The sequence below is a fragment of the Desmodus rotundus genome, chromosome 10, assembly GCF_022682495.2.
Source record: "Desmodus rotundus isolate HL8 chromosome 10, HLdesRot8A.1, whole genome shotgun sequence".
NCBI lineage: Eukaryota > Metazoa > Chordata > Mammalia > Chiroptera > Phyllostomidae > Desmodus > Desmodus rotundus.
In genome coordinates this window covers 22,565,901-22,593,140 of record NC_071396.1, presented here as the reverse complement: position 1 = coordinate 22,593,140, position 27,240 = coordinate 22,565,901, and the positions used below count along the sequence as shown (strand labels likewise).

The 27,240-nt window shown below is 57.1% G+C and overlaps 1 protein-coding gene across 1 annotated transcript; it reads left to right on the top strand.

Annotated features, from left to right (window-relative positions):
• Window positions 1–44: 44 nt before the first annotated feature.
• On the top strand, window positions 45–21,069 carry CAPN9 (calpain 9). The gene is given in 16 exon segments (XM_053913133.1): window positions 45–134; window positions 2,560–2,784; window positions 8,726–8,795; window positions 9,628–9,746; window positions 10,743–10,876; window positions 11,771–11,834; window positions 11,836–11,960; window positions 12,871–12,949; window positions 15,348–15,433; window positions 17,411–17,488; window positions 19,598–19,637; window positions 19,640–19,764; window positions 20,594–20,658; window positions 20,661–20,731; window positions 20,852–20,974; window positions 20,977–21,069. Coding segments are annotated over 16 exon segments (1,587 nt in total).
• Window positions 21,070–27,240: the final 6,171 nt, after the last annotated feature.

The window sequence follows — 27,240 nt, the reverse complement described above, 5'->3', positions numbered from 1 at the left end:
AAGGAGAACGTCTAAAGTTCAAAGTTCTACCCCCCAAAGACACGATGTCTGAGCGAGAAAATGACAAGTGCCAGCCACTCCTCAGGAACCAATCGCTCTCATCTTTCGTGAGTGACGTCGAGCACCCACTCCGCGTAAGGCCCCGGCCTGGGTGTGCTGGGGGACACGCAGTGCAGGAAGCTCCCCGGCCTTCGAGGGAGTTACACCCAGCAGGAGGCGTCATCAGTTATCCACAGACCGAACCAGCAACAGCTCTGAGACGCTACCACTTATTAAGCACCTTCGACACCTTCCAATCACTTCGCGTCGTCGGCCCCGGGCTCGTTCTCCCGCGCAGGGTGCGAGGCCATCAGAGGGAGGGCGGCCGGCGCTGTTCGCCCCACATCGCTGTCAGCCCGGGCGTTATGGTTGCACCGTACACTCTTCCATCGGGGTCAGGGAGCGCAGCTGGTGCGTCTTTATACTCCCTGCTGTCCCCGGTAGAAGAACCCCTTTCTCATGCTTGTGAGGATTCACTGACTTCTGCTCAAGTGTTTGGAACAGAGCCTTGGGCGCCGTGAGCTCCGTGCAAACACCAACTGAGGTCACTCCCTAAAGGTGTGCTGGTCAGCGATGGGTTTTCTGCCAGTAGGCTGGGGAAAGAGGTTGGGTACCCATGGAACTCACTGGTCCAGCCAACGGAAATGCAAAGGCACCCTGACCCTCCAGGCTGACCCAGAGCCTGTGCCTCTGCCTCCTGCAGTTTCCTCACCAGCTGCCTGCCCGGGGTCCCCTTTCTCTCTCTCTCTCTCTCTCTCATCCACAGGAGCCTGATGGTGCCCAAACAGTCTCCAGCTGTGACTGCTGCTCTGTGCTCCCAGGCCATGTCTCCAACTCTCCGTGGGCCCCATACGGACACATTCAAATTGAAAACAAGAAGCTTCAGCCCTGGCCGGTGGTTCAGTTGGTTGGAACATCGTCCCGTGCACCAAAATGTTGTGAGTTTGATCCCTGGTCGGGGCACATGATTGGTGTTTCTCTCCCTCTCTGCTCTCTAAAAACAAATCAATAAAGTCTTATAAAATATACAGGAAGCACTGTTCCTGTCATATATACTATTATTACCCTTCCAACTACGAAAACAAGGAAGGAAATTCCCACACACTACACCATGGCTGGACCTTGAGGACATGATGCTGAGTGAAATACGGCCAGTCACAAAAGGACGCACAGTACCCGACGGCACTTACAGGAGGTCCCTTGAGGGGTCAGCTTTAAGAAACGGAAAGTAGAGGGGTGGTGGGCAGGGGCCTGGGGTGAGGGGTACGGGCAGAGGGAAGGGGGAGTTAGTGTTGAATGAGAACAGAGCTTCGGTTTGCAAAGGTGAAGAGTTCGGAGATGGGTGGCGATGGATGCACTCCACTGTGAATGGACTTAAAGCCACTGAGTGCCACACTTAAAAATCAAGGTGGAGGCTTTTATGTTGCGTGTATTTTACAACGAGTTATGTACATGAACCATCCCTATGTCAGGGCACAACCCTGTGCATCCCCAAGATGGGAAACCCTGAAGTCCTCCTTTCCACTACTTCCAGAGAAGAACTTAACCTAAAACCCCTTGGATAATTGGCTGTGCTTATCATCCCAACAAAGACCAGAGCCCCAGGCCCCCGCGGGTGGTCAGACAGATCTCCAGTAACACCTGTCCTCAGAGAGCTGCTCGCAGAGGGCGGGGGGCTCGGGGACCTAGGGGCCTCCTGCCATTTTGTGGGAGAGGTTGACAACATCACTGCTGGCCTGTGGGACCCCCTCCTTAAATAAGTGACAGAGACATCTCCGAATGCTACTGCCCACCCGCCCTGGTATGGGGACCCTCCCTCACTGACTTTGGGGCCACAGCGCTATGTCTTATTCCTGGAGCGGAGGGACAACCTGGCATCGCAGACCCAGGGGCCATTGGTTCCCCCGCATCAGGGGTCAGAGCCACCAAACCTCCAGCCCTGTGGGCACGCAGACACACGCGCTGGTGTGCGTGGCATCCTGGGCCGCCTGGACACCATGACGAGCAGATGGCCGAGTGGCAGCAATACAGGCTGCAAGGCCCACAAAGCCGAATACACTCACTGCCGGGCTCTCTACGAGGAAAGTTTGTCCCTGTGGTGTACACTGTCATTAAGCTCCCTCCCAACTACCAACCTGCCCTCCTCGACTTAACACGTGCACCCTCCCCAGGGCAAAGCCATTCCTGACTGCCACCTCCGGACCTGGTGCGGGGGATGTGGTGCAGGGGATGTGGGGCAGGTGGTTCTTGCCCTCTTTCCTGTAAAGCAGCCCTCTCTCCCTCTGGGTCTGCCTCTGCTGGGGACGTGCCCAGTCTCCCAGCTCCCTGTGGGTCTGCAGGCGCCCTGGGAGGGCACGGGGCTCTCTCTACAGTTTGCCTTCAGGGCGTGTCCCATCTCTGTCTACAGGGAGGTTCCCAGGCAAATACGTAGAGTCAAGCGCCGCTCAGCCCAGGTGCCCCTAGACTGGCACTGTCATCTCGCTCCTTCCCATCCATCGACGACCCGAGCCCGCTGGTCAGGAAGCAGCCTTGCCTTACCTCTATGGGACCTCGGGGCCCCAGGAGCACCCAGCTCCCAGGGATACCCGCAGCTCCCACTCCTCAAGGCAGAGCTTCGAGCAGCGGAGGCAGGAGTGCCCGCAGAAGGGCATCCTGTTTGAGGATGCTGACTTCCCAGCCAACAGCTCCTCTCTCTTCTACAGCGAGAGGCCCCAGATCCCCTTCGTGTGGAAACAGCCGGGGTGAGTGCAGCGCGAGGGGTGGGGTGGCAGGGGGTGTGGCTCTGGGGAGAGGGCAGCAAGGAGGGGAGGGGCTGGAGGGCGGCTGCGCACACCTGCCTCAGGCTCACCTGCTGAGCCTACTATGGAGACGCTGTGCAGTTTTCGGGCAGAAATGAGGTGCGGGGAACACACACCAGCAATGGGGGTTCAGGGATGGTACCCAGGGTATCTGCCTGCCTCCCACCCCCAGCTCTCTGACTCCCACCGAAGTCAGACTAGAATCAGAAAGGGTCCTCTGAGGAGCGGTGAGGGAGCCGGGGTCAAAGCTTCCTCCAGGGCAGGTCTCAGGAGACTTGCAGAGATGGGGGGAGGCCCTTCAGAACCACCCCCACCCATGGGTGCTAACGCCCTTGCAAAGTGCTGTGTGGCTTCTGGCCGTGCTTCACCTGCTTGCTCTGTGGGGTGGATACTCAGTCAGCAGGTACGCAGCACAGGTGTGATGCAGGGAAGGCCAGGGAGCAGGGTTCTCTCCCCAAACCACGAGTCTCCCTTCCCGGAGGGAGCCATCCTCAGGCCGCCCCACCCGACAGTCTGGAGGTCCCAAGGGACACCGGCTGGTGCCTGGGATGGGCAGTCAGTGTTTGCCACGCTGGCTTAGTCAGGGCCTGGCCTCTGCCTGGCACACTGGCTCACATTCCTTCAGGGTGGGTACTGGCCTGGGAGCGGTCCTGTGGGGACGGGAGAGAGCTGAGAGTGCCGAACCCAACGGTGAGGCTGCGCTGCGTGTGGTCCCACCCTGCCACGGAGGTGTCCCGTGACTGCGGTCACGTCACCGAACTGCCCGAGCCTCAGTCTCCTCACCTGTCCAGTGGGTCAGCAATGACCAAGACGGGTCCAAAGTCCAGCACACGGATGTTCTCAGCGAATGACGGCTGTTATCCTCTCATTCTCCCGGGTACCACCACCATCATCATCATCTTCATCATCTCACATATGAGACCACGGCTCGTCATGTCTACCTCCTCCCTGTCTCCCTACATTCAAAAACTGTCCACGTTTTACACAAACACCTCTGGGCTCTCAGGCCCGGCCCCAAGTACACACCGCAATCAAAGCCGCGTGAGCTCTTTATTGCTCGTTCCTGTTGGCAGCCATGTGTGCATGCGTGTGCATGTGCTCACCTACACGCCATCCCGCCCTGGTCCACATGTAAGCTGCTTCTGGTTCTCCAGTATTTTCCCGTGTCTGCCAAGGCTATCCCAGGATGGCTAAGCCTTCCTTCTGAGAAATTCCAGTAGCTTCCTCCCTCCTAACTGGTCTCCCTGCCTCCAGTCTTACCTACCACCCCCCACATACTGCTGCCCGGGCTCATGCCCCCTCCCCAGCACCCTCAGGGGGGTGGTGTTGCCTAGCAATAAGGTGGGGCTCCGCTGCCCCCTGCTGCTCTCGGCCAGTGCCCCATCCTCCTGGTCTCTGCTCTCACAGCAGCCCGTCCTGTCCCGCCGGCACGCTCTGTTGGCCTGGAAGGCCCTTCTCTGCCGGGAAACTCGGAGCCCTGCTCCGCGGCCTCCCTGCGCCCCGAGCGCCTTGGCGGTCCCTACTTCAGGACCGATGCTGTTTTCACCTGAGAGTCTGTGCAGCCGCCTGTGCTCTGCCTCACAGTCCTGCTCTGTGAGCCCCACTGCGCCCTCAGCTGCGCGCACCATCTGGCTCATTCAAAATGGTGGTAACAGCCAACAGTTACCATGGCAACAGCCACCAGCCACTACACCTCGAACATTTGCAGTTGACCAGGATTATCTCCCTTAATCCAAACAACCCTGAGAGCAGGGCATTGTTTTGTCCCCAATCTATCTACGGAAGAGGAGACTGGGCCAGAGGCTAAGGCTACAGGGCGCTGGGACCTGGCAGCGCCTGGGGTGCTCGTCACCGCACTCACTAACACTTGCTTCCTGATGGAGCAGGGATGCTGCGTTGCCCCGGAAGCACAGTGTGACTGTGGCAGATCGGGGCAGGGGTGCGTCCCACCTGGGCCGCCCTGCACGGCCCTCTGCCTCCGTTCTTCCAGGCTGGACATGCCACCGCCGCCCAGCAGATGCAGCACCACTTGCAGCGAGATGAGCTTCTCCTTGACCCCAGGCGAAATTAGCCTGTGGGGTGCCGGCCGTCTTTTTGTCTTGTCGGGGTGCTCTTTTGATCAACACCTTGGGAAGAGAAGGGCCAGAATCGGGCAGAAGGAGCCACGAGGGGTAGGGCGGCCCCAGGAAGGTGCTGGCCAAGCACACAGGCACTCTGCAGGTGGGAGGGTCCCTCAAGTACCCTGCAGAGGGGTGACGGCTTGCCACATCTGTAAGCCAGCTCCAGGCTCTTCCCGTCCAGGGGTCCCCGCCCTTGCCTTCCACACTGCTGGCCCCTGGCTCTGAGCACCAGGCCGCAGCCTGCCGTTCCCCCTCTTTGCCAAAACTGGAATTTCTCCGAGACCACAGCCCGACAAGCACAGCTGCTTCCCAGACACCCAGCTCTGTTTCCTGTTTGGGAAGTGGGGGTGGGGGGCGGAGGCTCTGCATTATACCTCACATACTTCTGGGGCCTGGGGCACAAGGTGTGGGGGTGGGACTGAGGTTCCACTTGCAGAATGGACCTCCAGGTCGCTCGTTTGGGGACACAGGGCTGGCAGCGAGGGGCCCGTTTCCAGGGCCCCCACCCCAGGCCTGGGGCTAGAGTGCTGTGTGCATTCCCGCTCAGCACGTCAGTGGAGCGTGGTCCGGCGGCAGCTGTGAGCTGCCCAGTGAGACGCAGGGCAGCGAGCCCGCCCCAGCACCACCTTCTTGTCAAACACAGCTGTGCTCAGCGGCAGGGGAGTGGCACGCGAGCAAGAGCAGCTGGAACCAGAAAAGTCGAGGGGCCATCACGGGGCGAGGGGCAGCCAGGAGGGCCAGGAGTCACTGTGGTGCATGTCCTGGGCCCTGCCGTAGGGGTGGGGTGACAGGCTCCCTGAGAGAGAAGGAGAGGTCCCCCCAGTGGGCGTGGCCTGTACCAGGCCTCGTGGGGGTGGAGCATGGGTCTGAGTGAGTGGAGCTGGTCTGGGATGGGGGTCGCTCTCCCAGCCTGATGGGGGATCAACAGCCACGTGGGTGAAGGGCAGTCCACCCACGGCCTGCCCCCCTGGGCCAGCAGCCCGACTTGCTCCGCTCACAGTGCCTTGGCCTCAGCGTTCTCCCCAACTCCCTGTCTGCCTGAAACCATCTGCTTTCTCCCATGAAACCCCCTCCCCCTGCTTCTCAGCCTTAGCCCAGCACATCCGGTCCCTGAAGGCATCACCGTACCCCTCTAGCTCTCTGCCTGCCTCCTGCGTGTGCCATGTCATGTGGCCATGACCTCCCCGCACAGTGGGCTCGCCTCCAGAGGCTGTCGGCCGCTCTGAGCCACCCCCGAGTCCCTGCCACAGCTCCAGGTCATGCCAGGACCAGCACACAGCTATGGGCAGCAGGGCGCAGCCTCTCCACTGTGTTAGAAATGTGGCTTCCCCTTGTCAAATAAATCACTTAGAGAGAAGTCTGTGCTGAGCTGAGGCCTCGACGACGACGCACAACCTGAACAGAACAGGCCCTGAAAGCCACCATTCTGGGACCCGGACGCTGCTGGGTCCTCCGTCCCCCGGGAGCACCACTTGGGGGCGCCCAGGCCCACCCCCCTCCTGGCGCCCCGCTGCAGACTGGCTCCCTTCAGGTTTGTCAAGACCCCTCTGACCTTCCCGTCGCAGGGCTGCGGTTCCAAGTGACTCCTGTCCTCAAGTTCCCACACAGCTCTTTACACGATCACACATTCCTCTGGGCCCCACGCATGTATGCACGGCCTGGGTACACAGGCAACCTCATGGGACACACACGTGGGCGCAGGTATCCCACATGCCTACAGAAGTCACTCATGCTTAGCACCCGGCACACACAAGCACAGAATGCCTGAAGGGCACACGCATGCTCTGCATCACACAAACGCTGGACAGACTGGGGTGTCCCCACACATCCGGGACCTCGCCAGTGGACACCTGACGGATAATCTGTGTTCACTGGGTGAGAATCGCTAGTTCTCTCCTTTCGTATTTTTCCCCGTCCATCCACCATTGGATGCTCTCTGATAAAACTCTCCTGGATAAAGACAACCCACTGGAAGACCAGAGCTGGGAGGTGGTGACCGCTGCGGCACAGGTGGCCTGGCCAGGCACGCAGAAGGCAGGGGAAGGGAGGGCAGCGAGGCAGAAGGAGGGTCCTGCAGGCCCACAACCTGTCCTCCTGGGAGGCTCAGAGCCTGCACGGGCTGCGGGGGGGGGTCTCCAGCCTCAGAGCCCGGTTTGCATCCCCACTAGGGCTGAGTAGCCGCGGCAGTGCGAGCATCGTTTATTAGGACCCTAGAGTGGGGCTGGGGGCCAGTGGGGACCCCTGGGTGCCCTCGGGGGCAGAGGCTCCCATACAGATTCTGGGAGGGGCCCAGAAAGTCCAAGCTGGAGGAGGGCGACCTGTGTATCACGTGACAGAGGAGAGCAAAACCTGGACGAGGTGGATGGCCTGCCCAGGGCCTCTGCCCACCGGCAAGGCCGCTGCCGGGACCTCGCACATTCCTGCCTCACACCTTCCCCTGGGCCGGTCGGAGCCTCCGCAGCACCCTTGGGAGCTGAGGTCAGGAAGGAGAGAGCACCCCCATGCTTCACTGCACAGGTGGGAGAGCTCTGTACAGGCAAGTCAGGAGGCCTGCTCCGAGGAGGAGCTGTTTCCCGACCTCCTGCCACCCTCCCCACAGTGCTGGAGACGGGGGTGATGTAATAACAAGACCCTGAGGTCCCTGGCTGGAAGGCGAGGGGCTGCGTGCAGATGTCAGGGGACCTCTGCCAGGCCTGGCTCCATGGTGCCCCGAGCACTGGCGTTCTCCGTAAACTCTCCTGGATGAGTCTATTGGGGTCCATTAAAAACCAACAGCCCCACCCAGTGCTCCCCTGGCCCACAGATGTCCCAGGCGCCCACCTCCACGCAGCCAAACACCCTGCAGCCTGCAAAGGCGGCACATCATTCCACACTGGAGCTCTTGGTGCTGGGGAGGCCCCCGTCCTTCAGAGGACTCGCCAACCCCTGCCCCGATTCTCTGGGCCCAGACCACAGGAGAAGCCAGTCCTGGTGAGCCTGAGGAGGGGAGTTCAGGGCAGAGCCCTGTCCCCAGCCACTCGGCAGGGACTTTCTCTCTGGTTTTTTGCCGTAGTCCATGCCAGGGACCAAGCCTGGTGCCTCCAAACAATGGAGAGAATATGTAAATTTTGTATAATTGCTTTTAAATGCTTTTGTGTTAATGTTTTATACTTACTCCTCTATGTAATCTATATATTCATATATATGAATGATTTTATTATGTATGCATAATAGACATGATTATGTGTCATATATAATAAAATTAATACACTTGGTAAAATTATGAGAATACATGTACATATCTGTCATTATAGTGTAGGTACATTTAAAAATTATATTTAAGTGCATATTTTGAAAAAGGAGGAAGCTGGGTAGCCTGAGTAGGAACTTGTGTTTAGCCCCAGGCACCAGGCTGTATGTGTGACTCCCTCTGACGTGGGTTTGGAGCTCACAGAAGCACATAAATTGGGAGCCGGGATTCGAACCCAGGGTGCCTGACACCTGGCCCAGGGCCTGAGTGGCCATGGGAAGCCTCAGGGCCTGGTGACATCCTGCTCTGACCAGAGGACTGAGCTGAGGTACTCAGAAGGCAGGACCTCTCCCCAGGGAGGTGATCTACTGCAGAAGGCCCAGGATTGTGGGGTACAGAGCTGAGGGCACCTTTCACCTCCTCACGCCCCCCCATAGGAAAACCCAATACCAGGAAGCAGCCCTCTGCTTCGAGAAAGGAGAGGGACCCCGAGCCTCCCCACGGCAGGCCTTACTTGAATAACGATCTCATTCCTCCAGGAAATAGTGAAAAATCCAGAATTCATTCTTGGAGGGGCCGCCAGGACTGACATCTGCCAGGGGGAGCTTAGTAAGTGTGAGCGGAGGGAGCATGCGGTGGCAGGCTGGACAGAGGGCCCGCCAGCAGGACCCGGCCTCTGAGCTGTCACCACAGCAAGAGCAGCACCAGGGCCCTGGGGCTGGGGACCCGCACTGCCACCACCTCGGCTCCTCCTTCCCTCACTCCCTCCCCCAGGTGCCCGGCTTCTCTGGGCACTGGAGCCCAGGGACCCTGGAGCGGCCCAGGGCTCCCTGCGGGAGTCGGGAGTCGGGAACGACACACACAAGAGACCGTCTGAAATCTGGCTCACATTTGCGTTGTCTTGTTGCGTGCTAACACGGACGCACAACTGAAGAAATCAGTGCATCATTAACCCACAAGTCCTGAAAACCCAAGATAACTGACAGCGAATGACCCCGGAGCTGCCATTACCTATGACTGACTGAGTCCGGGTCGGGGGCAGCATCGGTCCTGGGCATGTGCCCCCAGGCACCGCGGGGGCTATTTCGAAGGTGCCCAGGAGCTGCATACCTGTGCACCCGGCCATGCCAACACTGAGGTCTGAGCCTCGGTCCTCTGGGAGGGGCGCCACTGGAACCTCACAGAGCTGATGCTTACGGAGCATCGAGCCAGCATGTCCTGTGATACCACCAGGACAGGGACAGCTGCGTCCTATGACTGGGGCAGGAGAGCAGGAAGGGAGGCAGAGGGGAGACCCGAGGTGTTTGCTGGTATCTGTCCTCTCTCTTCGCATGCAAAAGACGCAGCCTCACCCAGCACGCCCCGAATCTTCTGCCTCAGAGTTTTCCCATTTGCTGAGAGTGAGCAACAAAAACCACGGTTTCCCACTTGCCTCTTGCAGGTGACTGCTGGCTGCTGGCCGCCATCGCCTCCCTCACGCTTAACAAAAAAGCACTGGCGAGAGTCGTCCCCCAGGACCAGAGCTTTGGCCCCGGCTCTGCCAGAATATTCCACCCCCAGGTAAGCGGGGCCTGGCCGTGGACTGGCCTCTTGGGGTCCGGCGTGATGCCAGGGACGTGCTTGGTGGCTGGGAAGCCCTGGAGGAAAGTCACCCTAGCTGGGTGACTGCGGCATCCCAAAGGGCACTGTGTCATGAATGACCTCTGCACGCGCTAGACGAGGCGAGTCCTCGCAGAAGTCGGCAACCAAGCTGGCGGTGACGTTTTGGCAAACCTGGAGGTCCACGTGTGAAGGGCTTTGATATTTGGAAATTCTTGTGCGTTAGGCGTAAGTGGCCCAAAACTACTACACCTCTCAGGGACTGGATTCTTTCTCATACACTGAGAGTCTCCTTATTGAGGACATGCAGATGCAGAGACCTGAGTGAGCTTAAAAACTGAAAACAGAGAAGCAGAGACGTCATCGGCTGGGGCCCCGTAGAGGACAGAGCCCTGCTTGTCCCCTGCACAAATGTACATGTACATGTGTGTGAGCGTGTAAGCACACGTGCACATGCACCTATGTATGCACACACTCCCCTCGCATCTGCACCCGGCACGGAGGGGCCACCTGTCTCACCACAGCCTCTCTCTGAAGGAGAACAGCCAACACACCGGGGTAGAGGCTCCATCTCTGAGTAAGGGGGGAACGCGGGGTGCAAGGGCAGCCGAGACGCAGCCTGAGTGTGCGTGGGAGGGAGGAGCAGAGCAAACCCTGACAGTGAAGAGTGTGGGATAGAGAGGGCCCACCAGGGTGCAGTGTCCACGTGCCACCCTGTCCTGCTTCCCCTGGCTGTGAGGGGTCCGCACCAAGTCTCTGAGCCAATGTCAGGGGCAGGGTCGGATGACTTCACGGTGTCCAGGGGGCCCCATCACGGAGCCACGGAGCCCACGTGTGATGTCCTTCAGGACCTTCAGGGCAATTTGGTCCAATGGAGGAAAAGCAAAGTGATGCACATTTGCAAACGGGGCTGGGCCTGCCGTGACTCCCCCTAATTTCCATCTCCCCCGGCTACAGTTCTGGCAGCACAATGAGTGGCTGGACATGGTGGTGGATGACCGACTGCCCACCTTCAGGGACCACTTGATCTTCCTCCACTCCGCTGACCACAGCGAGTTCTCGAGCGCCCTGCTGGAGAAAGCCTATGCCGAGTGAGTGCCAGCTGCATGTGGGCAAGTCCCAGCTCCAGAGCCCGCTCCGCAACCTTCCCCCACCCCCGCCCCGCCAATTCCAGGATCAGCAGTTTCCAGGGCTTCTGCGGAGGGAGAGGTGAGCATGAGCAGGTGCAGCACAGGGGGTCTCCTTTGGGCAGGGAGACTATTCCGCATGATACTGGAATGGTGAGTCCCCGACACCATGCATTTATCAAACCCACGGACCTCGCTCGACAGCACAGAAAACTCATCTGGGGGCGGGGGATCCCAGGACGAAGTGCAGACTCACAGCACCTCGCTGTGTTAGCAGTCTACCAGGCCGGCTCACTGAACGGGGAGGAGAGAGGCGCTGGCCGAGTAACGTCGGAAATGAATGGCACATGTAACACGGAAAGGCAGGGAAGGTTCCTCCACTCTCTGTCTGCATACAAGTGACACCCTCATGGTCGGGCCCTGGTGTCTGTGAGCAGGGAGAGAGGGAGGGGAGAGAGAGAGAGAGAGAGAGAGAGAGAGAGAGAGAGAGAGAGAGAGAGACTCTCATTTAAACCTCACAGCAAACCTGGGAGGGAGAATGCAGCCATCACCCTGTTCTATAAATTAGAGAAGCCAGTTGGCCCAAGATTACAACACTTGTGATGGGGCTGGAACTCGAACCTGCAGCCAGCCAGGGATCAGAGTCCATGCTCTTCACCACCACACACCGAACGCTCAGGGTGTCTTATTTCCCTAGAGCTCCGAGCAAACTCCATCCCTGATCTCTGCTTCCCATCCTCCCTCCGCACCACCCAGCCTGGGCCCTTGGGGAAAGTTAGGGAAAGACTGGCTGGGGGCGCCACCTGGTGGCCGCGCTGTTCCCGGCCGCAGTGCCCACGCTTTCCTGCGTCGTTCCAGGCTGAACAGGAGCTCTGAGGCTCTGAAGGAGGGCAGCACCATCGAGCCCCTGGAAGACTTCACCGGGGGGCGTGGCAGAGACCTTCGCCACTGGAGAGGCTCCAGAGAACTTCTGTGAGATTCTGGAGACGGCCTTGAAGAGGGGCTCCCTGGTGGGCTGCTCCGTTGACGTAAGTCGCTCCTGTTCCAGGCACTGGGCTGGGGCCAGCGGTCTGAGCCAGGTGTACACAAGGAGGGACAAGACTTTCGGTGGGGGGAAGGGGGAGGAATTCATTTTAATTAAATGTTTATTCATTTATAAGCTTTTCTTTGATGTTTTTCAAATCACAAAGGTAAATATACTCGCTGTATCAGGGGGGACAATCCTGAAATTGTCCTGTGGGCACATTTCTCCCTCCCCACCCCCGAGCCACCCTTGTGAGGCTTGGCACGTGCCCTCCCCGCCCCCTCGCTCATACAAGTGGGCTTGCGCACATATAGGCACAAACGGGCGGGTCGGCCTGGCTTCACTACATTGGACCTTCCTGTATGCTTTCTAGAAACCTGTTTATTTTGCTTCATCTACCACGAAAAAACACACCAGTAGATAGAAATCTAACAGCAGTTTTGATTGTATACATGTACAAGCACACAGATGATTTGACTTCATGTGGTTCTGAAACCTATGTAAGTTTTCTTTCCTCTCAGGCCTTCAGTCTTCGCTGGTAAATTATCTGTCCCCTCTGCGCCTGCCACCGCACGTCGCACACACAGGTGTACAATGTAACGCTGTCGTGGGCTTCCTGCCGCCTCTCCGTGTGAGCGGCAGCGCTTCTCCCACGTGCGGCTACGTGACGGGTCGGTCCAGTTGTTCTGTTTGGAGGCAGAAAGGTAAACTAACTACTCGGGGCTGCTCACCTGGATGGGACTGGGAGTTGCTGAATGGCACTGCTGACCACCTCGGCATGTCCTGTGTACCCATTTCACATGCCCTGGGCACAGGGCCCTCCCCTCAGGGCACAGGAGAGGCCGGGCCGGGCCTGGAGCGCCATCTGGGATGGCAGGAGCTTGACTTAACTTACCTGACGGGCCCAACGCTACTCTTCTGTGTTTTAAATCAGAAACTCCACAGAATCAGAAGCCCGGACGCCTTTTGGTTTTATTAAGGGCCACGCCTACACTGTGATGGGAATTGACCAGGTAAGTGGCATGGACCCCTGTGGACGGGGCACAAGGACAGACTCAGCAATGCCTGTCCCCTGTGCTCACTTAGTGCCAGACAGCGTAAGCCCACTTCCAGGCGTCTCAGAGCACGGCTCCTCGAAAGAGCCGGGCTGGGGTGCAGAACAGCGAAGCAGGACCGAGAGAAGTGTGTGCCTCCGCCACGGTGCAAACTCGCTCCGCCAGTGTGAGAGCCTGGTCTTTGATTTTTTCTTTTCTTTCCTAGTTCCAGCCCTGTAAGAGTCTGGGTTCTCCAGAGAAACAGAACCGATAGGAGACAGGGCTAGAAGTAGAGAGAGAGAGAGACGGACAAAGTGACAGAGACAGAGAGAAATGGAGAAAGAGATTGAGATTTATTGTAAGGAGTTGACTCATGTGACTATGGAGGCTGAGAAGCCCTGTGATGCACCAGCTGTTAGCTGGCAAGCCGGTGGTGTAGTTCTAGTCCAAGTGCAAAGAAAGGCCCAAGAACCAGGAGAAGCGGTGCTGTAAGTCCTAGTCCAACAGCAGAAGAGGACCGAAGTCCCAGCTTGCACTCAGGCAGAGCGCGCAAAGTCTTCCTCTTTCCAGTTTTTTGTTCTGTTCTGACCTTCAGCTGATTGCACGGGCCCCAGTGACCCGCATCAGGCGTCCATCTGCTTCACTGAATCAAATGCTAACTTCATCCTAAAACACCCTCACAAACACACCCAGAATCATGCTTAACCAAACGCCTGGGTCCCCCATGACCCAGTCAAGGGGACACTACAACCAATCGTCACAAGGCCTCTTCTCCGCAGCGATTGTCCAGGGTGGCACCGATCCCCGGGCACACCTGGTGAGGGCTCGGGTTCGGAAGGGGGCTTCTTGAGGGACACATGGGAATGAGAAGGGCAGAGGATGAAGAGAGAGGAAGACAAGAAGCCACCGCTACACCGTCTCAGGTTCCAGTCCAGTGAGGTCCAGAGGCCTGTGGTAGCCCTCTCGGTCTGTGGACAAGTCTCAAACCAGTCTGTGGAGGGCACAGGCACTGCAGGCCCCGCCTGTCGCTGCCCACACTGTGAGTACTCTCCACGTGAGTGGGAGCCAACTCTCCACTGTGGCAGGAAGCACCAGCCCCCCCTCATCACCGGGACCCTGAGCAAAGCGGCCAGGTGGGCGACGCCCCTGGAGCATTTAGGGTTGCGGGTACTTGCGTTGGCTCCTCTCCTCCCCCTTAACCACAGGCCCCGCCGGTCACTCAGTGGAGGAGGCTGTGATTTTTAACGTTAGATCTAAATACTGTTCCGAGTAACCAAAGAAATTCTCTGTCTCCTGTGACGCTCTGTCCAGATGCATTTTCTTCTCTCCACCTGCAAGGACTTTACCCTCCCTGCTCGTGTCAATGAGTGACCCTGTGGACTGGTGCCCTGGAGAGGGCACACTGACAAAGTACGTTTTCTCGTCAAAAATATAACTTGTGCCACCAGCACAAGGGCACGCTGTTCTGAGAGCTCAGGGGTCTGGTAGCTGGTGAATTACTCCCCCCACCCCCCTCCCTCCAGAATCTCTGTACAGTGCACGCGGCCCTTCCCTGCTGCAGAGCGGGACAGAAGTCACGGTGGACACGTCTGGTTTTACCGGCTCCAGGGTTCTCCGTGTGGACAGCAGAGACCCTCCTGTCACCCCTGATCGGGGAGCCTGATCGGAGTTGGGAGCCTGGGAAGTGACTTTTGCTTGTTGTATAAATTCCCAGTGTGTGTTTGCTATGTTCTAGTCATCCATCTGTGAGTAAGAGGCTAAGGATGAAGACAATTCAGGACAGTCCTGAGATGCTTATGGTTCTGACCATTCTGTGACACCTTCTCAGGGAGATCCGTCCTGAGATGCGTGTAGTGAGGTGCTTCCGTCGCTGTGTGGACACCGTAGGGTGAGCACGCTTACACCAACCCGGATGGTACCGGCTACTGCGCACCGAGGCCTCAGGGTGCGCGACCTGGTATATGCGGCTCATCGGCGACTGGGACGCGGTGCTGTGTGCGTGATTAACAGTTCGTGAGAACTCTCCAGTCGCAGTGCTGGGGGCGGAGAACACACAGGTAAGTAAGACCTGGCCCCTACCTCTAGGGAGAGACAGTCTAGAGAGAAAACTCATTCGTCTGAAGACTCATGTGGACTAATTACTCACTAACCACAATTCTACTTTATTTCCCAGATTTGGCGTCACTGGTCTGGGGTGACTAATATGACATCATTGGTAACAGGAGTTAGAAAGTCCCCAGGGCCAGTGAAGAATCAATGAGTTTTGACATGTCTTCAGCATGTTGCCATAGTCAAGGGGCTTCCGGTAGCACCAGGCCCGGCTGGAGCTCATGGGTGACTGTGCCATTCCACGGTAGTCCGGTGCTTTCTCTTCCAGGTAAACTTCCGAGGCCAGAGAACCAAGCTCATCAGAGCACAGAACCCATGGGGCCAGGTGGAGAGGTACAGGTCCTGGGGCTACAGGTCGGTCCCCGCCCCCTCTCTCTGGCGGATCACCCCTTCTTGCTATTCAAGGGGCCCATGGGCCCGGCGGCCTGTGCAGGGGTGTGAAGGAGGAGTCGTCTGTCTACAGCTCTCTCCTGGCTCTTATTCAGAGCCCTGTCCTGCCTCCAGCTACTTACTTCAGCCTTCAGGTCCCCCTTGCAGTCAGACTCGATTCTCCAGGACGATTCTTAGTGCTTCTCTCTAACTTCCTGCGATGATGTTTCGGTCAGTGAGAGCAGATGCCCCCGTGGGGACTTCTCACACCCCCGTGCTGCCGTGAAAGCCTGTATCTTCTGGCTGAGGGGGCCAGGAAGCAGTGTCTGTGGGTGTGCATGCACACGCGGGTGCAGGTGGGGGTGGCAGGGAGTGTGTTTGGTGTGAGAATCCCTGAAGTATTGCCACACAGGTCACCAGGGTCTTCTTTCTAATGATCACTGTCCCCAGTGGTCCAGCAGACAGCAGAGGAAGTGGAACAGGGAATTTGTCCACTACAGAGCGGTCAACCAGTGCTATTCATTTGGCTCTCGGTGAAAACAAAACAAGGGTCTGTCTTCCTGGCTGTGTCCCCTCTTCACCCCTGAGGAAGTGGCCCAGGTGACTGGGATCAGGGTGTTTCCCAGTGCTCGGGCAGTGCCCACCTGGAGCAGTCATTCTGTCTCTCCGCCACTCCCTCCTTCCTCCTCTAGGGCCTCTGCTGCCCCCCTCCCACCCATTGACCGCTGGAGGGGCCCCGGGGAGCCCCAGGGATCCTACGGCAAGTCTAGTACTGGAGTGACACTGAGTCGGAGTTTGTCCTTGGCTCAGACAAAGCTGCCAGGTCACCAACCATCTGGGTGTCGGTGGCTTTATGAACTAGGCTCCAGCCTGGAGACGCAGCACACACCCTGGGGATGGAGGACAAAGGAGGGAAAGAGACCGGCCTGCCTCTCCTGGTGGAAATGGAAAGAGCAGGAACGTTGAAACCGACAGTACTGGGGCTGCTCCCCCCCCTCCATGGACAGGCCTGCAGAGCCCCTAGCTATGGGGGACATACTCTGCAAGGGGCTGGGGCCACCTCTGCCTTTTCCCAGGAAGCGCGCAGAGCGGGAAATGAAGACAGTGCGTTTTGACAGGAGCCCAGGCAGGAATCAAGCTTGCCTCCCGCTGCCACGCAGCCTCAGGGTGACAGGCCCACCCTGATTGCTGGCTCTGATCCTGCCTGTCACAAGCTTGGCCCGCCGGCCCCTTCTTTGTGTGTGGGTACCCAGGAGATGGTCGCTCAAACAGGGAATTATGGCCATTAGTCCTGATGTCCCAGCCCGGGCACAGGGACCTAGAGAGAGGTTCCTCCCCGGCACCCCCACCTCAGGTCAATATCTGCGGGGGTGGGGGTGCGGTGAGGTGGCCACAATGGCTGCAGCACCGCAGTACGGTGACTCCGTCTGACCCATTTGGAGGCGGCCATGGGGCCACAGAGACACAGTGGACTTGGAGGCTGCCCACCTGAGCCCTCTCGTCCACAGGACGGGCATGAGTCTTCTCTGGCTCCCTAGAGAGGCCAGGCAAAGAGGGTACTCGGCACATTAAACGTCCAGTGTGGGTGGACATGAGGCATTATTATCACTTCTCAAAGGCTCAGCTTATAAATGAAGGGGAGAGGTCAGACCCGTGCTCCTGGCCACACCTTTCAATCCACTGGGGGCATCCAGTCGGGCTCTCTGTGCCGCACCGTGACGGTCCCGTGATCATGGTTCCCTGGGGGGAGGGCAGTGGTCTTAAGGGCCTTTCCCCATCAGCTGTCGGTCAGCCTGTGGATCCCCCGCACGTCCCTGGGGCCCAGTCAGTAGCCACTGACCAGGATCTGTCCCCTCTGAACACACATGGCTCCCTGGGCGAGGCCACTCCTCCACTCGAAGCTGCTGAGGTTTGGGCTGCTGCCTGTGACCGCTCCCTGACGCTGACTGTGTTTGCTCCCAGCTCCCCCGAGTGGCGTGCCAGTGGCCCGGCTGAGCGGCAGCGCCTGCGCCACACCACTCTGGACGACGGAGAGTTCTGGCACAGTGCTGCCTCTGTGTTCACTTCCACGTTACTGCCCCCCAGTGTGAGTGCGCCCCCCCAGCCCTCGGGTGCAAGGAGCCCGACCTTCCTTCCTTCCTTCCTTCCTTCCTTCTTTTTATTTATTTATCTAATATAAATCAAATAATTCTGTCTCAGACCCCTTCTATGCATCCAGGTTGGCAGAGAACATAATCTGTTATGTTTTGGGGAGCTCACCCCATCTCCAGGCTTCTTTGGGTCTCAGGGGCCTATAATGATCCAGAGTACGTGGGGCAGGGCCTCCGGCCTCCAGCACCCCTCCCCAAGCCCCCCGACTTCGAATGGGGAGTGTGAAGACCTGCGGCCCTGGGTTCACAGGCTCCTCCCTGCCCACCCACCGTGAGGACAGGGACCCTGGAAGGCAGTTACCACGAGAGCATCTAAAGACATAGACCTAAATGAGAAGGCACTATGCCTAGTCCAGACTGAAACTCTTGGTTTAATGAGAATTTTTAAAATTTATTTTTAAAAATTATATTTTATTATTTACAGTTGTCCCAATTGCCCCCCTGTGGCCCCCCGGCTCCCATCCCTGCCCCCACTCCTTTGAATGCTGGGTCAGGCACACAGGTGTTCTCTGTCTACCCCTTCACCTGCTTGCAGCCGGGCCCCACCTTTGCCCTCCCCTCTTACAGCTGTCAGTTCATTCCATGTTTCTATGCCCCTGATTCTATTTTGCTCGAGTTGAACACAAAACGTTTAATGGGCCTTTATTCCAGAAGGCTTTTCTCAATCTTCGTTCTTCCAGCCCTGCAAGGCCACACTCTCTGACCTCTGGCTCTCTTTGCTGTCGCATGCTTACACCAGCCTCTTCTCGCCTAAGATCGTCTCTTTCTTGTAAGACCATATTAAATACAACTAGCGAAAACCAGCACACACGAATACTTCAGCTTTTTCCATTCTTTCCCCAGAGCACAGCCCACTGGGCACTTCTCTGCTCTGTCTTCCGTGTATTTACAGACAGCAGATTTAGCAATTATTTCGCCATCCATAGCATGGATATCTGTTTTCCAGCTCCAATATTTCCTTGCAACCTCCTGCCCAATGGCTAAGCGGGTATCACCTGTTTAGAACTGGTACGGCGGCTCCATACTTCAATGATCTAGGGTAACAGCAGCTGCTGTAACAAATGGGCCCGAAATGTGTAAAGACACAAATGCGGTCCAGCTGATTTCTCACTGGCTGGAACGGTCCACGCTCCTCTCACCCTTTGGCTCCACCGCCCCTGGGGACACAGTGTCATCGCAGGAAGCCAGCAGCAGAGGAGGAAAGGGGAAGACTGGAGAAGACATCCCCACTTCCTAAAAGCCTTGACCCAGAAGTAACACATCACTGCTTACATCCCACCCTGGACGGAGGGGGTGGGGTGCAGTCCCCGGCTCCGTTCTGGTGGGCGAGCTTTGGCGACATGCTAGCCACCTCTGCCTCAGGAGCCGTGGAGTCGAAAGCAGAAAAGATTGTGGAAACCAAACACAGTATTTGAGACATTGGCAAGCTGTGGAGTTGGACATTAGAGACAAATTGACCTTAAATTTTGGGTGCAGAGGCTCTGGGTTAATGAGCTACATGAAAAGAGTAAAACTTGTGGGAATAAATGCAGAGGCCGGGAAGGAGTGTCCTCACACACCGTTGAATAGGAGCAGGGGGTAGGAACCCGAGTCTGAGAGGCCGCCTGTGTCCCTCGAAGCTGGCCGAAGGGAGGAACGCGGCAGGGGATGCAAGGAACCCGCAGCGGAGGCCCGGCAAAGACAAGGACCTCGGTCTCCACCGCTGGTCAGCGAGGCCTCCCTTCCTTGCTCCCTGTCGGCACCCCACCCTGCGCCCTCCTCCTTCACCGGACTTTAATGTCTCTGTAGAACTTAGATAATCAGCCTATATTTTTAGCTTTTTTCTCTTACCTTTCTAATGCTTTCCTTAACTTTTTTGGTGTATTTTCAGTCTCCCCACACCTGCGGTCTCCTCTCCCGGGAGGACGGGGCGGGCACGGTCTGTCAGATGAGTGGGTGGGTGACCGAGTCACGCCATCGACGTCACCCCCGAAGCATTGTGTCCCTCCGCTTTGTGCAGGATGGCTTTCAGCGACTTTCAGGCCCATTTTGACAAAGTGGAGAGGTCTGCAACTTCACGCCTAATGCGCTGGAAGAGGACGCTTTGCACCAAGGGGAGGTGATGGTCCACCAAGGAAGCCAGGTGTGGGGCTCCACAGCCGGGGGCTGCCGCGACTTCCTGGGTTCGTAGCCTGCCCGTCACTCTCTCTGGCATTCCCAAGGGTCCAGTCCAACCCGGAGACGTCCGTGGGTCAGGGCCAGGACCCTAGAGAAACCCTGACCGCGGGGTTAGACAGAAGGATGTCAGGCAAGATCAGGAAAGAGGGCTGAGGAGACTTGGGAGGAAGCTGGGCCAGAGTGGCCCAGGGAAATGCCCCTGTTTCACCACTGAGGTTGTGTTCCATTGCAAGCGATAGGGAACACAGCGCACACCTGTCCTGCAGGGAAAAGGGCTACTGTCCTGCGTACCGGCAAAGTTTAGAAAGATCTGTCACCTGTTTGGGATTCTCTGTTTTGCGCTCTTTCCTCTGTTCACTTCCTCCTGCACCTGGCTTGCTTTATAGTCACAGCAAGAGCTCCTAAATGTCCTTAAACAGAAGTCCTCGACTTCCTTCTAACTGGGAGTTCCTCGAACCAACCCTGCCTGGTGAAGGGCTGGTTCGCTTAGTTCCAGTTCCCGTGGCGAGGGCAGGGCTCACCAAGATCAGCCGGCGCTCCCCCTTGGAGCTGGGAGGGGGGTCCATTCTGCTCAACCCGCAGACCCCTGCTGTCCCTTTTGAAATGCCGAAGGGGGAAAGTCAGGTGGCACAAACGTCCCAGCTAGACCCCCAAGAAGGGACATGGTTCCAGAGAAGGTGGAGATGAGCAGAAGAACGCTGCTTTCTTACAAGGCATCCTAGAAAGTAGGGCAAGGGGGCGACTGGAACAGGGAGAGAAGAAACTGTCTTTCCGGGTTGGGGAGGATGGGGTGAGCTGCTTGTGTGTGTGTGTGTGTGGCCTTCATGTTGTTTTAAAGGGAGGAAACAACTTGGTCCCTGACCAAGAAAGACGACGGGCAGGAGGAGCACACGCTGCTTGTGGCTCCGACGCGGACCGAAGGAAGCTCAAGAGGTTTGGCGCCAACGTGCTGACCATCAGCCACGCCATTTACCAGGTAGGTGAGGGCCAGCTGCTTCTCAGAGTTCGCCCTCTGAGTTCCAAATTCTCGGACCCTCCATGTGTCCACGCCAGAGACTCCACGGCCAGTCTCCAGCCTGTGCCTTTCCCGTTGCAGTGCCCGGGCAAAGAGGAGCACCTGAGCCAAGACTTCTTCTGGTACCACACTTCCCGGGCCAGAAGCAAGACCTTCATCAACCTGAGAGAAGTCCCCGACAGGTTCAAGCTGCCCCCCTCCCCCGGGAATACATCCTGATTCCCAGCACGTTGGAGCCCCATCAGGAAGCTGATTTCTGCCTGAGGATCTTTTCCGAGAAGAAAGCCATCACCCGGTGAGTGACAGGTGCAAGAATCCCTCTTGCAAAGAGCCTGCACTCCCGTTTTGCGCTGGGGGCCTCAAATGATGAGACCAGTCCTGTTAGCACTTTAGAAAGTGCGTCTGCCCGGCGCCTTCAGGGCACAAGCTAAGCGGAGGCAGGCTCTGTGCTCCTCGTGTCCACCAGAGGGAGCTCCCTCTGCTTCTTCCGTGTCATTGGAGCACGCGTGTGACTTGTTGGCGGCCTGTCTTCATGGACTGTAAGCTCCAGGAGGGCTGTACGTAGTGGACAGTACAGCACACGTGTGGACTGATGATGCGGATTTGAGAGAGGCCAGTGGACCTCGAAGGTCAATCGGGAGGCGGGGCTTTCTGCAGGCGGACCAGCAGTTAGTGAGAGGCGTTTACCAAGACCCTCCTGAGAGAGACTCACTTATTAGACCTACGGGGTGGCCAAAAACAGCCTAGAGAGTGTGAGACTTGATGGTTTCTCTCCCTCAACTGCCCTTGTCCTCCTAAGTCTCCTGGGGGTGCTCAGCTTGTTCTGATCATGGAGGAATATTAGGGAGAAGGTGCTCCAGACTTCACATCACCTACTGGGATCCGCAGGCTAGGTTCATCACCTGGGAAACATTTAAGAGAGCCGAGGCTGGGCTTTACCCAGGGCTACTTTAACTTTTTATTCCACAAAGTTTTAATCAAACATTTCACTAGAAAGAATAATCTTAGTTCCCAGGAGCCCTCCACCTGTGCTTCTCAAGCTTTGCCACACGTTACAATCCCCAGGGGAGCTTCAACATTTTGATGACCAGGCTGCTCGGTAAAGCAGCTAAATTAGAAGAATATGGGGGGTGGGGGGTGGCACACAGCGTTAGTATTTGTAAAAATTCCCCAGGTGGTCCCAGCGTTTTATACCCAGCCTCGATAATTATCATCTTGTAATCTTTTCCTGACGTTCCCCAACACGTACTTCTTTTTCTGAATTACTTAATAACAGATCTCAGAAATGCGGTCCTTTCGTCTGTAATTATCTCGAACAGATAGACTTGTTTTTAGCATAATCCCCATGCAATTTACACAACGTAAAAAGCCTGGACAAGTCCTCGCATCCCCTAAGACCCCGTCCATGCTGAAATTCCCCAGGTCCGCTTTTTACGTTTGCCTGGCTGTCTCCGATCCACTCACTCACTGCATTTGGCTGTTGGGTTCCGTCTCTTTTGTTCTACGACAGCCTCTTCCCCCAGTTTGTTGTACATTAAAGGTCCCAGGTGACTGTCAGGTGAAGCCAGGGTTGACTGACTCTACCGCTTGGACTGAACAGGAGCCTGAGGCTGAGAGAGCAAAGCCACTGTCTCCGTAGACCAAGCATCCAGCTCCGAGGGGCTCCCCACCCTACCCTGGCTGCTCCTACCTGTAGCCCCACTCACTGAGCTTTCCCTCACCTAAGGGACCCATAAACTTTCAAGACTCACGCAAAACTTCATGTACATGTGCTTTTATTCTGGAAGCAAGGCCACGGATTGTGAGGGATCTTAGCCCCAAAGAGTTAAGATGGGGAGATGTTTTGGATCCAGGAGCTGGCTGCATATTGTAGATGACAACACGTCCCACCCAATGCCAGGGCCCTGTCTTCCTCCGCACCCCGCAGAGAAATCCCGCAGCTGGCCGGAGTCGGGCCTGTGCTATGGAAGACCGCCACCAGGTGGCGCAGCTCCTCCGCAGGCTTCTCGGAAGGCCCCTGGTACTGGGGAAAAGCTAAGCCTGTGGAAGGACGGGGCCCTGCAAAGATGCCTCTCTCGTGTGTCTCCCATCAGGGCTGTTCGAGGCCCTCAGTACAAAGAACAAGGACTTCATTCATCTCAACATAAACGCGGTATGACCAAGACTTCCTCTCAGGGATGCAGCCAGGTCTAGGCCCCGAGTCCACATTCCATAAACGTTTGTTGAATGTGTGTGTGGGTGAACATTTAGCTTTGGGGGTAAAACAAAAAAAAATTGCTAATATCTCAAAGGCATTATGCATTTAGCGGTCAATATAATTGTTACAATAGTCCTGTGAGCTAAGCGCTAATAGTAGCACCATTTTGCAGAACTGGAAACTGAGGCATGGAGAAATTAGCCACCTGGAGCAGAGCAAGCTAGCAAACCCTGCCTCCTCCTCCTTCTCCTCCTTCTGCCAGACGGGCTCCTTGGCCTGCCTGCCTTCTACGTTCTGATTTGCTCACTTCCCCTTGCTCCCATCATCCCCTGGGGCTCGTAATTCTTGGCGTGTGTGTGCCTATGAATGGATACACACGTGCAAACTCCTCAAAAACCCCAGAAATACACCACTCCTTCCAGTGACAAGGGCTGATGACAGCCAAAAAGGTGGGGGGGGGGGGCTGATGGAGTTTCAGAGGCTGGGAAGGGGCGCTGGAGGCATGGCTTGCTTCCCCCCAGTGCCCGTGTGGCCCCAGCACCAGCCGCCTGGGCTCCACCTAGGGGAGCAATTAGAAACGCAGAGTGGCTGCTGGCAGCAACACTCTGTCGGGACCTTCAGAGTTGCTCAGCCCTGGTCTTCACTGTTTTCACTACAAAAAAGACGTGGTAAGTATCGTCACGATAGCGCCGTGAGCTCACCCCACAGCGGCAATCACATTGCCGTACGTGGATGTTTCACATGAACACACGGCACACCTTGTATCTGTGCAACTGGTGCGTGTCCATTGGGCCTCAGTGAGACAAACAAGCAAGTGCAGGGCTCCGGCCCCACCCCAGGCCTGCTGAACCAGGTCTCACTGGGCGGGGTCCCCAGGGACTACTCAACACACTGAAGTTTGAGAACTCCGCTGAATCCTTCTCTTGCCCACAGGCCGGGGACAGACCACGGGACGCTTTCCTTCAACAGCCCCCGTGACTTCCATGTCCCACGCTTTCCTTTCTCTGTCTGTGTGTCGTTCTGGCCAGCTCTGCTTTCCAGGGACCTAAGGGTGCGAAGCCAGCCTGTGTCTCCCTCTCCAGCTCTGACGCTGAGCTCTTTCTCCCGTGCCCACACCACCCCCTCGGCTCCCTTCCAAATTCACTAGTGACCATGGATTTCGGCACCACTTACTGACTATTCTGAGATACAGAGGTTGCTGACAGCGTGTCCTGGACAGGGGGTGGGGTCTCCCCCCACCCCCCCCCCCCCCCCGTGCCCTGATTTTGGTCAATCAGCCTGCTCTTTGCCTCGGTCTCACCATTTGCAGACAGAGATCTGGGCCTTAAACTTATACCTGACATTTGGTTAACGCTGCATCGTACAATTTGGCAATTTATCATGTTGACTCGTCCCTAATGTCCCCGTGTGCCTAGCCCAGGCCCCTGGAGACATTAGAAGTATGCTGGGACCAGAAGCTGGGCGTTTTTCTTCCGCGCATCCTCTCTCACCTTTCCCTCCAACAACACGTTCGTACAAACACCTCCTCTGACTGATGGGCTATAAATACCCAGGATTCCCAAGACAGGTGTGCAAACCCACACTGGTCTCCGCCGGAAATGAGAGGACCGCTGGGCCCGCCTTTACTCCTCCTTCACTTCAAGGCTTTGCCACTAATAAGTGTGAAGCAAGTGTGACAGCTGCCACCTGTCCACAGTGAGAGGGGAGCAGACAGGCTTGGTACTCAATGGCTCCTTGGCCAAAGACTCAAAGTGGTGGGAGAAGCATTCCATCGCTTCAGGTTCAAGGTGTCATTTCTCACCTAAATCTCCACTGGCGTGGGGGCTGGATGAGCTCTCTCCTGCCCACTGACTCAGCAGACCTGAGTTCTTGCCCCTGGCCCAGAGTTAACCGCCCTCCAAGACAACAAGACAAATCTGCGTCCTCTCCCTCCCATTCCAACCTGCTCCACTCCTCCTGTGCATTAGCATCTCCTGGGGAGATTTTAACCCCCGCCCCCTGCCCTGGCCATGCCCCAGACACATCCAATCCAGATCTCAGGTGCTGGGACCCAGCACTGATGTGGATTAAATTCCCCGGTGAGTCCAGTGTGCAGCCACGTTCGAGAGCCACCATTCTGAATGCAACCCAGGGCACAGAGACTCTCTCTGCCTGAGCCGGCCTCACCGGCACCTTCCCTGCTGAAAGAGTCTGTGTGGCTGCCTTCCATGACCCTGGCCTTGGCTCAGGCTGTGCCCGGGGTGAGGGGGCGGTGTGGCAGAGAGGAGAGAAAAAACATGTTCACTGGAAACCTGTTGCCCCCAGGTACCACATGGTGATGAGAAAGCTGGTGGGAAGTGGGGCACAAGGGACTCGGGGTGGAAGAGGTAAGGAATAGCTCCCCTCTCACGCAGCCCCTGTGATGGGGGTCACCTCTCTGTCAAGGTGAGGGGACCCCTCGTCAGGAGGAAAATGCTCCTTAGGTGGCCCTCCTCCGTGCCTCCGGGAGGCTGCTGGAATGCATGGGAGAAAGCACAGTTCACTCTCTCACTGTCTGCACTTGACCTAAGCTCATTCAGAAAAGGCTCAGGAGCTCTGGGAAATGCAAAGGGCTGAGAACCCATTTTTTAAATGTTGCCCCTTGAGGCAAAAGTCCCTGTCTGAAGGCAGAGGGGTCGGGGAGGCGGTCCTGTGGCAGGAACGAACCGGGGCCGTTCCTGGGGTGGGAGGCAGATGGAGGCTCACCCGCCTGCAATCTCTCCTCCTCTCGGTTTCTTTTTGCTCCCAGTTCATCACCCTGACGATGAACATCTGAGTCCTCCCTGGTGAGAAGCAGCCCGTCCAGCTGGGACTCGACTTTTGGGCTGTGAACTTCAGTAGGTCTCCTGGTGCAGAGCCCTCAAGCCCCTCTTCCTGCCCTACAACCCCCCACTGTGTCCTGAGCTCGGAAGACTGCAGTGGACTCTGCGGTGCTGTCTGACTTCGTGCTGCCTCTTCGTGAGGTCACCGCCCCGAGATGGCTGAGGCCACCTGCCATGCCCTACGTCCAGGTCCAGGCATCTCTGCCAGCTCCTTCCTGCACTTCCCCCACCTCCGCCCAGGAGTAATTACTCAAAGGTCCAGCGCACAGAGCCCTGGCTTTCACACAGCTTTGGTCATTGGCTCTATAAATGTGGCTGTGGCCTGACACAAGAAGGGACGGCGTGGGGCCGTAACTGAGCATTTTCTCCACCATGGGTGTGTTTCCTCCCTGGGGCCAACATCAGGGGATCCTGGGTGCCCACTGGTAAGAGTGGGGCAATGTGGAACTCTCCACCTCTCCGCTGAGAGCTAGACAGTCTCTGTCTGCTCCAGACAGTCTGTCCCCAAAGCTCTCGGGACAGAAAAGCCCGAGCAGTGCTACTTCTCCCCTGGGAGCCCAGTTCCAGGTCAGACTGGCCTTCATGCCTCTCCGCCGCGGTGGGACGAAGCGGGAGGAGCCTTGCTCTGGCTCCCGTCCCCCAACCGGAAACCCCACCCAGTGGGAGGAATGCAAAATAAACGATAAGCTGCTGGCTCAACAAATGCCAGGCCTCGGGTTCTTACGAGCATCCTTGTGGCAGATGAGGCGGCGTGGAGGGGCGTGCAGCGAGGGAAGGAGGCAGGGGGTTGGCATGAAGATCAAGTTCAAAGCGGAGCTTCATCAGAACCCTGTCCGTTGACTCGGCTACAGATGCGGGAGCAGCAAGTCGCCCCCTCACTTCCCGGCGCTTCCCCAAGCTCCCCAGCGACGGACACAGGGTTATTGCAAATACTGTACAATCGGCCGCTGACGCATGCTCATTGCACCCACCATTTACACCAGACTCCTAGAAAAGGCAAATCTATGGAGACGAGAAGCGGGTCGCAGTCCCTTGGGCTGAAGTGGGGGCGGGGGGTATTAACAGCGAAGAGCCAAGGGAACTTCCTGGGCGACGGGGAAGTCCTAAAAGCAGCTGGTGGTGACGACCATACAACCCCCGTGGGGTCACGAAAAGGCATGAAAAGCGTTTGTTTGTAAACTTCACAAGGGGAGCATGTTGAGTATTGAAATTATCCCTTAATAGAGCCATTAATGAGAAGTAACTGATCTGTGAGGTGAGATGCAGGTACAGACACCAGAGAGAAAACAGGTAAATGACACTAAATTAATCAACGTCGACAGGTTTTGTTAAATGGGTCAAAACGATGGTCCGTGCTTGTGTTTCTCGGTCTCAAGGTGAAGTGCAGTCGTCGCCCATCTTCCGCGGGCCGGGGGTTCTCATCCAGGGCGCTG